This window comes from Aethalodelphis obliquidens, unplaced genomic scaffold (assembly GCF_003676395.1).
Source record: "Aethalodelphis obliquidens isolate GAN/ISIS:26980383/991018 unplaced genomic scaffold, ASM367639v1 scaffold12, whole genome shotgun sequence".
In the NCBI taxonomy this organism is placed as follows: Eukaryota; Metazoa; Chordata; class Mammalia; order Artiodactyla; family Delphinidae; genus Aethalodelphis; species Aethalodelphis obliquidens.
Genome location: NW_020837956.1, coordinates 14627159 through 14640093, shown reverse-complemented (window position 1 = coordinate 14640093; position 12935 = coordinate 14627159). Strand labels below are relative to the sequence as shown.

The 12935-nt window shown below is 41.2% G+C and overlaps 1 protein-coding gene across 3 annotated transcripts in view; it reads left to right on the top strand.

The window, feature by feature from the left end:
- VIT (vitrin) overlaps positions 1-12935 on the top strand; it is a 124030-nt gene that overhangs the window by 36214 nt on the left and 74881 nt on the right. For all 3 annotated transcript variants that reach the window (XM_027113391.1, XM_027113390.1, XM_027113392.1), the window contains exon 3: positions 2747-2812. In XM_027113391.1, the coding sequence (XP_026969192.1) occupies positions 2747-2812 (66 nt within the window). The remainder of the gene's footprint in view (positions 1-2746; positions 2813-12935) is intronic.

Sequence of the window (12935 nt, the reverse complement as noted above, 5' to 3'; positions counted from 1 at the left end):
AGCATCTAAGCTGAGGGGAGGGCCTCTGTGTACCATTGAAAATAATGACTTTATTAACCACTGCTTAAACCTGAACCCAGCTCTGCATGTTTTCAGCCTGGAGGGTCTTGGGCAAGAAAATGCGAGTGATGGGGTGGGCTTACTCAAATATTTATAGTCCTAATGATACCAAGACTTATAAACCACATGCCATGGGTACACAGCCCCAGAAAGACAGTATTTGGTTTCCCACCAAGAACTGATACCCAAATTTATGACTATTTCACTTACTCCCTCTGCTTTATAGGCATGATTTTTTCTATATATTTATTTCGTACTTGTTTTTTTAAAAATATTCTAGTTATTTATTTTTGTGTATAAAATGAAGATGCTGTCTTTGGACAGAGTTAAATGACACAGAGCCTACTATAAAAATCAGACCTCCACGACATTCACACCCTACGCAAACCCCAGAAGTAAATAACACCTAAAAAATGTCTGCCTTCATTCTACTTGGCTAGACGTTTGGTTTTCACTCAGTTCTCTTTCATGGCTCTGTTCTTGCAGGACATGGTATGTCAACTGTCCAGGCCTCAACTAGTGCTAATAGTCAAAACAGGATAATTCGGGAGCTACATCATTGGCACAGCTCAGCTAGTTAATCATAAGATAAATTAAAAAATTTCTTAACAAACACTTGGTGACATTGCCACTTTTTCCTTCAAAGACAGTTAACAATTCAAGAATGCCTAACTCCCGATTTATGCTTTAATCAAGCATCTGTGTTGTTAAAAAAAAAAACATAAAGTAGGAAGTAAAATTCCTATTTTAATTATTCTGCTGCCTCATGTTCACCTCCAGAATTCCAAATCCATCCAGAAAGTGGGGTTTCTCAAAAAGTAGCTAAAATGGAGGTTAGTTAGAGCAGTATCATCTTTGGGTGGGTAAGGTAGAATAAGGCCTGGAAAGGAAGGAAGAAGAAGAGAGACTGACTAGCCTTTTGAAAGGAAAAACATGCTTTTCTGTTTATAGGTAGAATTAGTCTAGGTACAGAGAAGTGAGCATTTTCAGACATTATTAAAAAATTGCTATGAGAAATGTTCGCAATATATATCAAAAATTTAAGTGGGCACCGCATGGCACAGGGATATTGGCTCGGTTCTTTGTGACAGCCTGGAGGGGTGGGATTGGGAGGGTGGGAGAGAAGGAGACGCAAGAGGGAAGACATATGGGAACATATGTTTATGTATGACTGATTCACTTTGTTATAAAGCAGAAACTAACACACCATTGTAAAGCAATTATACCCCAATAAAGATGTTAAAAAAAAAAAAATTTAAGTGGGCATATCTTTCAGACAAGAAACCCTATTTGGAATTTTATTTTAAGGCAATAATAAGGAATCCATGCAAAGATAAATCTATTTATATTAAATCAGGAGTTGACTAAATTATGGTATGTCCATGAATTGCAATATTTTGTAGGCAGTTAAAATTATTATGAGGGGAACATTAAATGACAAGAAAAAATGTTTCTATATCCTTAAGTAGAAATTAAGTTTATGACACATTGTAAACAGTATAAGCATCATCAAATGTTTGTTTCAAAGTACAGTACATACATATATATAGAAAAAGCCTGAAAATATTATACTTTTTGCTTTCATCCGTTATTTTCTGTAGTACTGTTTTTGAGTTTTTTTTTACTGTCCTACAAGGAACATGTATTATTTTGGTAATAAGAAAAATTCGGTCAATGTTATACACACATATATATATAGTGTTGGGGGGGGGGTACGCGGGCCTCTCACTGTTGCGGCCTCTACCATTGCGGAGCACAGGCTCCGGATGCTCAGGCTCAGCGCAGGGCTCACGGGCCCAGCCGCTCCGCGGCATGTGGGATCCTCCCGGAATAGGGGCACGAACCCGCGTCCCTTGCATCAGCAGGCGGACTCTCAACCACTGCGCCACCAGGGTAGCCCTATATTTTAAAAACACAAGGCTCACACTAGCAATGCGACTTTAAACTTAAAGGCATAAAGAGTTCCCCTTTCTTCCCCTATTGTTTTGCTTCCCGAAGAGCAGTATCCAGGTTCTGCTCCGTTTCCGAGAAGGAAGCTCACCTACCTGCAGCTGGCCTCTGGGGGGCGCAGCACCAATTGGACCACCAAAGACAGTCAGGTCGCACCATACCCTGCGAGGAGTCTCTCTCGTCTCCCCAGTCCCCCTCCTCCTTGTCTTCCTTTCCAAAGAGTCCTCCTCTGAGGCTTTGTACGGACGCGCTTCATCACGCCCTCCCTGTCTCTCTCCCACGCACATGCGCGCACTTCAAATGCACACGCGCGCATGCGTATGCGGTTCTCTGGGCATTTGGAAACTCAGTGTGGAACAGAAGAGAGAGAACAGGAAGGGCCTGGGTGTTCATCCTACCTCTACAATTTATTCCTGGCACCAAGCAAATCAGTGGGCTTCGCCAGACCCACGTTCCTGCCTTTGGAAAGTGGAGATGGTGGCGCTGGTGTGGTGAAATTTAAAGACAGCAAAACACGGGACAGATATCCAAGAGGTATTTTTAAAAGGCCCTTTCAGCAGAGGCTAAGAAAAGCACAAAGTATACATCTTATTTCCCCAACCATAAAATAAGGGAAAATTAGTTCTACTAACGAGAATACTTTAACATATGCTTGAAGCAAACATAAAGGTCAAAAGAGAGAAAGCATTTAGGTGAAATAATATTGATTCGATTTTTTTGCCTTTTCTTCATGTAGTTTTGCTGGTGACTGGAATACACTCAAATAAAGAAATGACAAAGAAGATTAAAAGGCCCAAATTCAGTAAGTAAAGTTGCAGTTCCTCACTGGTACAACACCTGTGTCTCTCATGTAGAGGACTGTTACACTTTTGGAAAGTTTGGGGGTTTTCTGTTTTGGGTTTTTTTGTGTGTGTCTTATCTCAATACTTTGCACTCAGACTAATTAGTAATGATTCTTATTTGTCATCTACTTCATTCCAAAAAGCATTTGAAATAAGGGTTCTTATTTTAGGGTAGATACGTGGTTCTACTATATTAGAAAAATTCAAAATGCACATACAAAGACCAGGCGACACTATGTCTCTATGCCTAAGCTGGAGTAGGTATTTTTCTGCCGTTCTGTCTCAATTCCCCATACCAGAAAATTCAGTCTGGCTAATGCAAAAGTCCAGCAAACCTGCCCACCTTCCAGCGTGTCCTAAAATCAATGGGTAATCTCACAGAAAAGTTTCACACCCAATCAGTGGAAAGAGGAATAATTAATTTCATTTTTGGGTGATAATTAAGGTTAGATGACAGAAAAGCCAAAATAACAGTTGCTTAGATAAGACTGAAGTTTCTCTCTCTCTCCTGTAAATATATTCTGGGCTTCTATGGGAGCTTCACAATCTTCCGGGACGCAGACTCCTTCTATCTTGTCATTCTGCTTTTCTCAATGTGGCTCTCAACTCACTGTCCAAAATGGCTACCCTAACTCCATCCATCATGTCCACATTCCAGTCAGTAGGAAGGGATGAAGAAAGGCACATACTTACTCCCTTTAAAGACAAGTCCAGGAAGTCAAATACACCACTTCTACTTAAATACCATTGGCCAGAATTCAGGGATAATGGGAAATGTCTTGATTTCAAGCATCTGCATACCTAGCTAAAAGTAAGGAGTACTATTATTAGGAAAGAAGAGAGAATGGATACTGGGAAAGAACTAGCAGGACAGGACATAAATGGAAAATCTCACACTCAAATCTTGTGAGCACACTGAGCTATCTGTATGTAAATTTGTAGACTTGATGGACGCTTAAATTAAGGTATATTTATGAAGGACCATAAGAAAAAGACTTTAGGTATATTCAGTGCTCTGTGCTGTCTACAAAAGAAACTTCTGTATAGGCATTAGATTTAGGTGCCTTAAATCAGCAACATTAAGATTTTGAAATAAAAGAAGAGATTTGTTTCACACAGCATTTTTTTTCTTCTATTCCTTTAAGCCCTTTGTGCAGGACTTCCTGTTGAAATGAGACCAAAAGGGCAGCCATCCACAGCCTCCTAGTCTGAAAAACTAAAAAGGAATCAGTTTTTTATTTATTCCTGTCAGGAAGGAGAGCCAGGAGAATCAGGCCAGGGGCAGATGTGTGTTCAGAACAGTGATTGGGTTAATATGGAGACAAATGCACACTCAGGTATGAATTCCTTTGGGCTGTTCCCAGTATCTTCATTAACTTGTCTACAAAAATCATAAAAGGTTCCATGATTACCATGACAACAGTTTTCAGTGACTATGAAAGTCTGTGCTAAACGACCCAAGGTCAAACCTCTTTGAGAGATCTCAAATGGATTCAACTTCTGATATGCTAAATTCTAACCTTATTCTCAAAATCTCCCTAGTGATACAACACTTTTGAATCAATGTATGCATGAGGCCTTTTCTCTAATTAGAAACTCTGTCATGGTCATTAAATAAGGGGGAAAAATATAAAATGAAAGTAATAGGATATTCCCAAACTATGGCGATACCTGATTCTTTACCTCAGGAGTATTTCCAAATTGTAATCTATACCTTGAGGCCAAAGTAATTTTCATTTTTTCTGTTCAACCTTGTCAATCTGCCACTGGGGCAGGTGACTGATAGCAAGGGAGGCACATCGTTCATTCACTTGACAAGTATTTATTGGGTGCCGGCTAAGTACCAGGTACAGTTAGACACCCAGATACAACAGCGATTGAGACTCAGACTGTGCCCTCACAGAGCTCAAAATCTAGAGAGGAAGAAAGACAAGTCACCAGGCAGTTATGGTGTCTTATGTAAGTGCTAGGACTCGGGAGCTAAAGGTACTCCAAGAATATGGAGAAAAAAGCTATGTATCTGGGAGGGCTTCCTGGAGGAAGTGACACATCTACACTGATATCTGAAGGCCGAATAGGGATTGACCAGGCAAAGATGAGGGGAAAAGAGTGTTACAAGCAGAAAGAAAAAGCATGCCTAAGCCCTGAAGAAAAGAAAGAGCTCAAAAGTAGTTCCATATGACTGAGGTATAGAGTGGGAGGCACATGTGTTGAGATAAGAGATGGAGGGGTAAGCAGGCACCAGATCGTGAAGATCTTTGTTACTGTGTCTAGGAATCTGCAGTTCATCAATGAGGGCAATGGGGAATATCTCAGTGCAGATCATTTAGGTGCAGTTAGCAGAAATCCAAGGCCAATTTGCTTAAGCAGAAAAGGAGATTTTGGCAGTACATGAGGTAGCTCACATGACATGAGGTGTCTCGCAGAACCCAAGGTGGGGAGGGCAGCTCGCACTCACTGGGACTGTACCCCAGGTGGAAAGATCTCAAGAATTGGTGTCTCTGCTTCTCTCTGCATGTCTGCCTCACTACCCACCCACCGATCCACTGGTTCATGCAGACCATGTCTCTCAGCCCTGATCTCAAATTCCTGGGAGAGAAACTCTAACTGCATCAGCCTAGGCTGGGAGGGTGGTTTTCAGAGAAGAGTAGAATGGTTAGGGTTGTGTTAGGGAAATAAAACAATCCTGACAACAAAACCCAACAAAAATCCCTTTGTCCCAGCCTATGAAGAGAGAAGAGAGAGTACACAATATTATTAGTGAGTAAGCATTACAGATAGACATTCATATACAGGTAGGATGAAAGTATCTACCAAGTCTGGACAGAATTTCACACACACTTTTACAGTGAAGTAGAAGACAGAACAATTACAACTTCTCTTAACTCCTGGAAAGATAAATACATGGACCTCCTGAGTGTCTTTTGTATACCTGGAGACCCCTAAACTCCTTCTGGAGGTAAGTATCAATATTTGCAGATCCAAGGATCAGAAGTCTGGAGCCCTTGCACTCTGCAGGTGATTCCGATGCCTGCTAAAATTTGAGAACCGCTGGACCCAAGATCAGGGATGCTTACAGATGTGAACGTGAAATCATGGGTTCTCTTCAGTGCCCTCTGCCTCTTTCCTAGCCAGCCCTCAATTTTCACCAGTGTTTATTCAGGACTAAAAGTCTTCACCACCCAGAGGACTGAAGGTAAAATAACAAGGAGGAGGTCGTTTGAGAGTTTTGCCCAGAGGACAGTTTACTGACACCTACTACACATGGAGCACTACTTTCGTCTCTTGAGGATCTAGTGCCCAGACATGGTACCATGAGTCGGCAGAGCCAGATCTGAAACTCAGGTCTCTGTGAGGCTCAACACCAGATGCTTTTCCAGTGCCTCGTCTCAAGCTAGCCGTTTAGGAATTAAGTATCCATTGCCTAGAGGCAGATGAGGTGTTAAGATAATCAAGGGCTGACTGAATAGGAAGTAAAGTAGAAGAAATGTGGGAAAATAGAAAAAAGAGTAAGCGCATGAGTTTCCTCCTTTGGCTTGGCCTTAGACCTTATGCCACACTAGCGCATCTATTCTGTCTATGCATACGGTTACTGTTACTTTAGGTAATTGTCACTTTCTCTCCTCCCTACTTCCTCTGCTTTCTCATTTTTTCTTCTCATCTCCTTTTCCTTCTTTCTATTTCTTTGGTCTACCCATGGCCCCCAGGGGCCCTTATGGACCTTGCTCAGCTCCACTGGAGGCCCTTTGGGCCAAAAAGGTAGTACATGTTGAAAATAATTTCGCATGGGGCTTCTACAAAAGGAAAAGCAAAGATGAAAAAAAAATTGGGATTAGTTCTTAACGGCTCTACTCCTCCCACCCATACATGACCATTCATTCCAAGCTAGTATTTTGTTCTCACGTACACAGTCGTATTGGGTACAATTTTATTCTGTCACTTGGTTTATCACAGCATCTTATTTTCTAAGTCAAATCAAGTCTGACACCAGACTGCCAATTGCCTAGGGCTGAAATATTAAAATTCCATCATTACAAGGGATTCCTCCCTCCCAGCTCCAGGCATTGGAAGCCTTATGCAATTTACAACATTCAGAGAGAGCCCCTGCATTGCTCAGTGTCCCAGCACATGTTATTCCTAGAAGTTGAGTAGCTCCATCATTTCATGAATGGTGGGATCTTGGCAAATGTGGGGAAGCCCTATGCCGAAGGTTCTACCCAGAGGGGCACCACACCAGGTACTGTTCCAAAGTGATGTTCATCCAAGGCAGCTGCTAGGGAACAGGGGCATTTCCCTTACTGGGACCTACCTGCCCACTTCCACCTTCCCAGTCTTGGAAGGTCATTTTCTCTCCATCACTCTTTGGGCTGACCAAGCCCAATCCCCTCAAACAAGGAGGTTTCTGAGCAACTAATTCCCAGAACCTTGAGGGAGAGTTGCCAGGCAACCCCTGCCCTCTCTCTTGCAACCTTGAGCTCCAGAGATAGGAGAACACAAAAGTCTGACTACCTTCTTAGACTAGTAAGGGGAAAAATACAATAAGAATAAGCATAAGTTAATGTCTTAGTAAATTAACCTGCTGTATGGTGCAGGGTAAAGTTTACCATACTGTACAGAATGAGAGTTTTACCAAGTTTCTTTACAGATGTGACTTTTTCAAAGCTCTCATTTTCCTGCTATGTTTTGGAGCCATAGATCTGACCTTACCCACAGGTACCTCACTAATATATTTAGTCAGCTTAAACCTACTCAAGCAGTTTCTAACAAATGACCAAAATGTGGTTGCGTTTTTCTTGACTGTTGAAGGCTACAAATAATGGTTGAAGGGTTTAGGTGTGTTCATAAAATACTTCTCCTAAGGCAGTCAAGATACCTTATAGGTTTTAAGGATTAACTTCATTTATGTTAGATTCCACATTTGAAAAAGGCCTACTCTTCAACTCATGAACCTTTTAGCCCATACTGCAATAAACACATCATATGTTTCCCCATAAATTATGCCCACCAACAACTCTAGAACGATCCCTGTCTGGCAGAGTGTTTGTGCTAGAGAGAGAAAAGCTTTTACGTTGTAAAATCTCCTCAATAGCTTTTCTACATGTAAGGAAGCCCCAGAAGGGCTCCAGAAGCAATGGCCTTATAGCCTAAAGTGGGGTCAGATGAGATAGTGTTACACAGGTGAGAGCTGTGATGATTAACTCCAACAAATTGTTGCCTGTCCATCCTGCAAAGCCTCTGACTTCAGTGAGCACCCGACCTTGTATAAGGTAAAATAAAATTATGCAAAGGAAAGCCTTCCTGGACCCAACACCAATTGCCAACACACAAAAAACCAGGTTAGATGGCTCCTGTGTATGCTACACTTGCTCTGCTGTCTACTTACTGCACGTTATTATAAGAGCTTTTTTATACAGTCTGTCTTCTCAACTAGACCAAATAATTAGTGCTCATTAGGTATTTGTTGGACGAACTACAACAATAAAACAAAACACTGTAAAATAAAGCAAAATGTGGTAAATGCTACCAAAGAATAACAAGGGGTCTACAATAGGATTCATACTAGTTTCTTGAAAGAGCATTTAAGGTAGGATATGAAAAATAAGTGGAATTGCAGAGGTAGGTGGAAGGGCTTTCTAGGTGCACTAAACCCAGATATCATGGGGAAGATGGGGTCAGGAAACAGTGAGTGGCGTGACTGGGTTTAAGTGCTGGGGAGTCGTGGAGATGCAGCTGGAAGGTGGGTTAAGACAAGGCAATGCCAGTCTGAGAAGCTTTGTTTTTTGCCATTCTTTAGAGGGTGGGAACCACTGAAAGTGTTCTGAGCAGGAAATCTACATGATGAAGACAACAGTCAGCAAGATAAACAACAGCAAGATATTCCCCACAGGCAGTGAAGCCACATGCTGGAATATCTCCATTACACTGGAGTCTGTTGAGATAGTCTTTAACTTGGGGTGAAATGTATAACCTTTAATTCACATAGCTCTCTCCAACAAGTTAACCTTAATACCATGTAAGGCATGGAAAGATTTTTGCAATCAACCTGGAAAGGGTGGATAATTCCCAGAGGTACTGCCTCAGCATGAAGAGGTAATAGTTCTGGGACTTGGTTTATTGAGTACATTGGACACTGTTGAAGACATACAGCTCTGTGATTGTAGGAATTGGGTATAGCAAGCACACAGCTTCTTCACTGGGCTCACGTGTCGTTAGCTATAGCAACTTGTAAGGAACCCCCAATGTTTGCTTGCTCCTTAGACACTTAGTACCAACACCAGTGTGTTCTCCACACAGATTGATGTGTGTGCCATTTCTCACACCATGAAAAAGGAAGTGGATTAACTCTCTAGCCCTCCTTCTGGTGTGTGGGTGAGAAGGGAGGTGGACTCTCTCTGTGTTGTAGATTTTCAGTTGAATAAGCTTTACCGTGGCAGTTCTCAGAAATAACAGGCAAAGAATGCAAGGAAAATTGCACTAGAAGAGTTGCCTTGCAGTTATTTGGGATACATGCACAGATGTATACAGACATACACACAAATGCACACACACACACACACACACACACACACCCAGACAGACAACCTATTTACAAGACATATCCTATATTTACCCACTAGTGGTTGTCAGTGACCTTCAAGTTCAGAAAAGCCTCGTAGGATTAGAGTAGGGAAGCAACCATTTAACTCCTTTTCTTCAGTAATGGGAGAAGCAACCAGGTGGAGCTGGCAAAGCTCTGTGTCTGGAGCCAGAGGGTATGAGTTCAGGGCCTGGCTGTGCCACTTTCCTGGTACCTGAGCTTGAACAAATAAACTTATCTCTCTGCAAAATGAGGACAATATGCCTCTCAGGGTTTTGTTAAGAGTCAAGTGAATAAGTGTGTATTACATCCTTTCTAAATTAAAAGTAGGTTACTTTTAGGGACTTCCCTGGTGGTCCAGTGGTTAAGACTCCGAGCTTCTACTGCAGGGGGCAAGGGTTCAATCCCTGGTCAGGGAACCAGGGAACTACTCTAGCAGAGAGCTGATTGTTTCAGGCAAGGTCACCTTCCTTTGGAGGATGACAGCAGTCTGTCAGGTGGATTACCTCACTCGTGCTGACCAGGAAATTCCAGATGGACTTGTTAAGATTACATTCCTGGGAAAGAATGAAACTGCAGTTAGGTTAGGCGTTGTCTCGGTTTGGTGACGTGAGCTTTGCACAAGTGACTCTATGTTGGGCCTGTTGTCTCTCTTTTGACAGTACTAACTGGGATTCTTTCTGAGGTGATGAAGATGTGGAATTAGGTAATGATGGTTTCACAAACTTGTGAATATACTATAAATCACTGATTGTACGCTTAAAAGGACCCATTTTATGGTATGTGAATGGTATCCCAACTTTTAAAAATGGAATTTTCCAAAAAGAAAAAGAAAGGAAATTTCTTCTGAAAATAATATTGTACAGTTCTGAAAAGAGTTCTAGCAAAAACAACTGTCGACACCTTGATCACAGTGGGACTATTAATTCACCCAGTGCCCATGTGATGTGACCCTTGCTGACTCCCCAGACCTTATCATGGACCTCCCCCCAACCCACTCACTACGCTCCAGGCACACTGGCCTCCTTTGTGTTCTTCAAACCACCAAGCCCTTTCCCACATCAAGGTTTTTGCCCTGGTTCTTCTTTCTGCCTGGAAGGTCCTCCTAGACCTTTGCTGGCTGGTAACTTCCCATTATCCAAGTAACCATGGTAGGAGAGTAAATAGAGAGGAATACAGGGACCAGATCCTTTAGGGCCTCGTGGACCATATTAAAGAGCTTGGACATTAGGGCAGCAGGAAACCAATGAGGGTTTTAAGCAGGAGAGTGATGAAATGTGATTAAATTTTTTAAGTATCACATTGGCTGTTCAATGGAGAAAGGACTGAGGCAAAGGGTGAGCAATATGGAAGGAAATAGACAAGCTAAGAGGCTATTGTGTTAATAGTCCAGACAGGAAATGTCAGTGAACTGGACCAAGGCGAAAGCAGAGAGAAATTGCAGATTTGGAAATAAAACTAGCAGGACTTGCTAATGGATGGGTTCCATTTATCCCTTCATTCATCCAGCAGACATTCTGTTGATTAGCAATGAACAAAACACACAAAAATTCCTGCCCCCATGGAGTGTATAGTCTAGTAGATGAAAGAAAATGTAACAAACTGGGACCTTGAAAAAGTAGTAGCATTTGAACAGCTGAAAGGAAAAAGGGTTCCAGGTGTAAGGAATGATACAAGCCAAGTTTGTGAGATAATATGCCTTTGAAAAGTACCAGAGGCAGTACTGGCAAGCCCCGAAGTTCCATGGAGGGGACTGTGGAAACGCCTTAAAGATTTTAGACTTTTTCCTCAAGGCAGCAGAAAGATATGGACAGCTTTTGACCAAAGATTCAACTTCATTGATGTTAGATTCCACATTTGAAAAAGGCCTACTCTTCAACTCATGAACCTTTTAGCCCATACTGCAATAAACACATCATATGTTTCCCCATAAATTATGCCCACCAACAACTCTAGAACGATCCCTGTCTGGCAGAGTGTTTGTGCTAGAGAGAGAAAAGCTTTTACGTTGTAAAATCTCCCCAATAGCTTTTCTACATGTAAGGAAGCCCCAGAAGGGCTCCAGAAGCAATGGCCTTAGCCTAAAGTGGGGTCAGATGAGATAGTGTTACACAGGTGAGAGCTGTGATGATTAACTCCAACAAATTGTTGCCTGTCCATCCTGCAAAGCCTCTGACTTCAGTGAGCACCCGATCTTGTATAAGGTAAAATAAAATTATGCAAAGGAAAGCCTTCCTGGACCCAACACCAATTGCCAACACACAAAAAACCAGGTTAGATGGCTCCTGTGTATGCTACATCTAGCAATCACACTCCTGGGCATATAGCTGGACAAAACTACAATTCAAAAAGATAAATGCACCCCTGTGTTCATAGCAGCACTCTTTACAATAGCCAAGACATGGAAACAATCTAAGTATCCATTGACAGATGAATGGATAAAGAAGATGTGGTATGTGTGTGTGTGTGTGTCTGTGTGTATATATATATAGATATATAGAGATATATATATATAATGGAATACTATTCAGCCATTAAAAAAAACAGTGAAATAATGCCATTTGCAGCAGCATGGGACCTAGAGATTATCATACTAAGTGAAGTAAATCAGAAAGAGAAAGATACCATATGATATCACTTATATGTGGAATCTAAACTATGACACAAATGAACTTATCAATGAAACAGAAACAGACTCACAGATATAGAGAACAGATTTTTGGTTGCCAAGGGGGAGGGCGGGTGGGGGAGGGAAGGACTGGGAGTTTGGGGTTAGCAGATGCAAACTATTATGTATACAATGGATAAACAACAAGGTCCTACTGTACAGCATAGGGAACTATATTCAATATCTTGTGATAGACCATAATTGAAAAGAATATGAAAAAGAATATATGTATAACTGAAGCACTTTGCTATACAGCAGAAATTAACACAACACTGTAAATTAACTATAATTTAATAAAATAAATTTTTAAAAAAGATTCAACATAGTCAAAGACTTTTTAAGAAAAATGGAAAAGAGGGACTTCCCTGGTGGTCCAGTGGTTAAGAATCTGCCTTCCAATGAAGGGGACATGGGTTTAATCACTGCTCGAGGAACTAAGATCCCACATACCATGGGGCAACTAAGCCCACGCGCTGCAATGAAGAGCCCACACGCCGCAACTAAGACCCAATGCAGCCAAATAAAAAAATAAATATTTTTTAAAAAAGAAAAATGGAAAAGAATGCTTTGCAAAAGAATTTGCTACCAAGGAAGAATTAACATGATCTTGTCACTGGTGTCAGGAGAAGGAAGCATTCATCTTCAAATTTTATGTGATGATCATTTTATTTCATTAAATTAATATTTTTGCATAATCTTCTTAAAAATAGAATTTTACTCTAGTTGAATATCACAGTAGAACAAAATTAAGTTTCATATCAAAACTGTTTATGCATAAGTGCTTTTATATTATAATAATTCTTCCTCATTAACAGCCAAGAGGCAAGCTTACAATGGC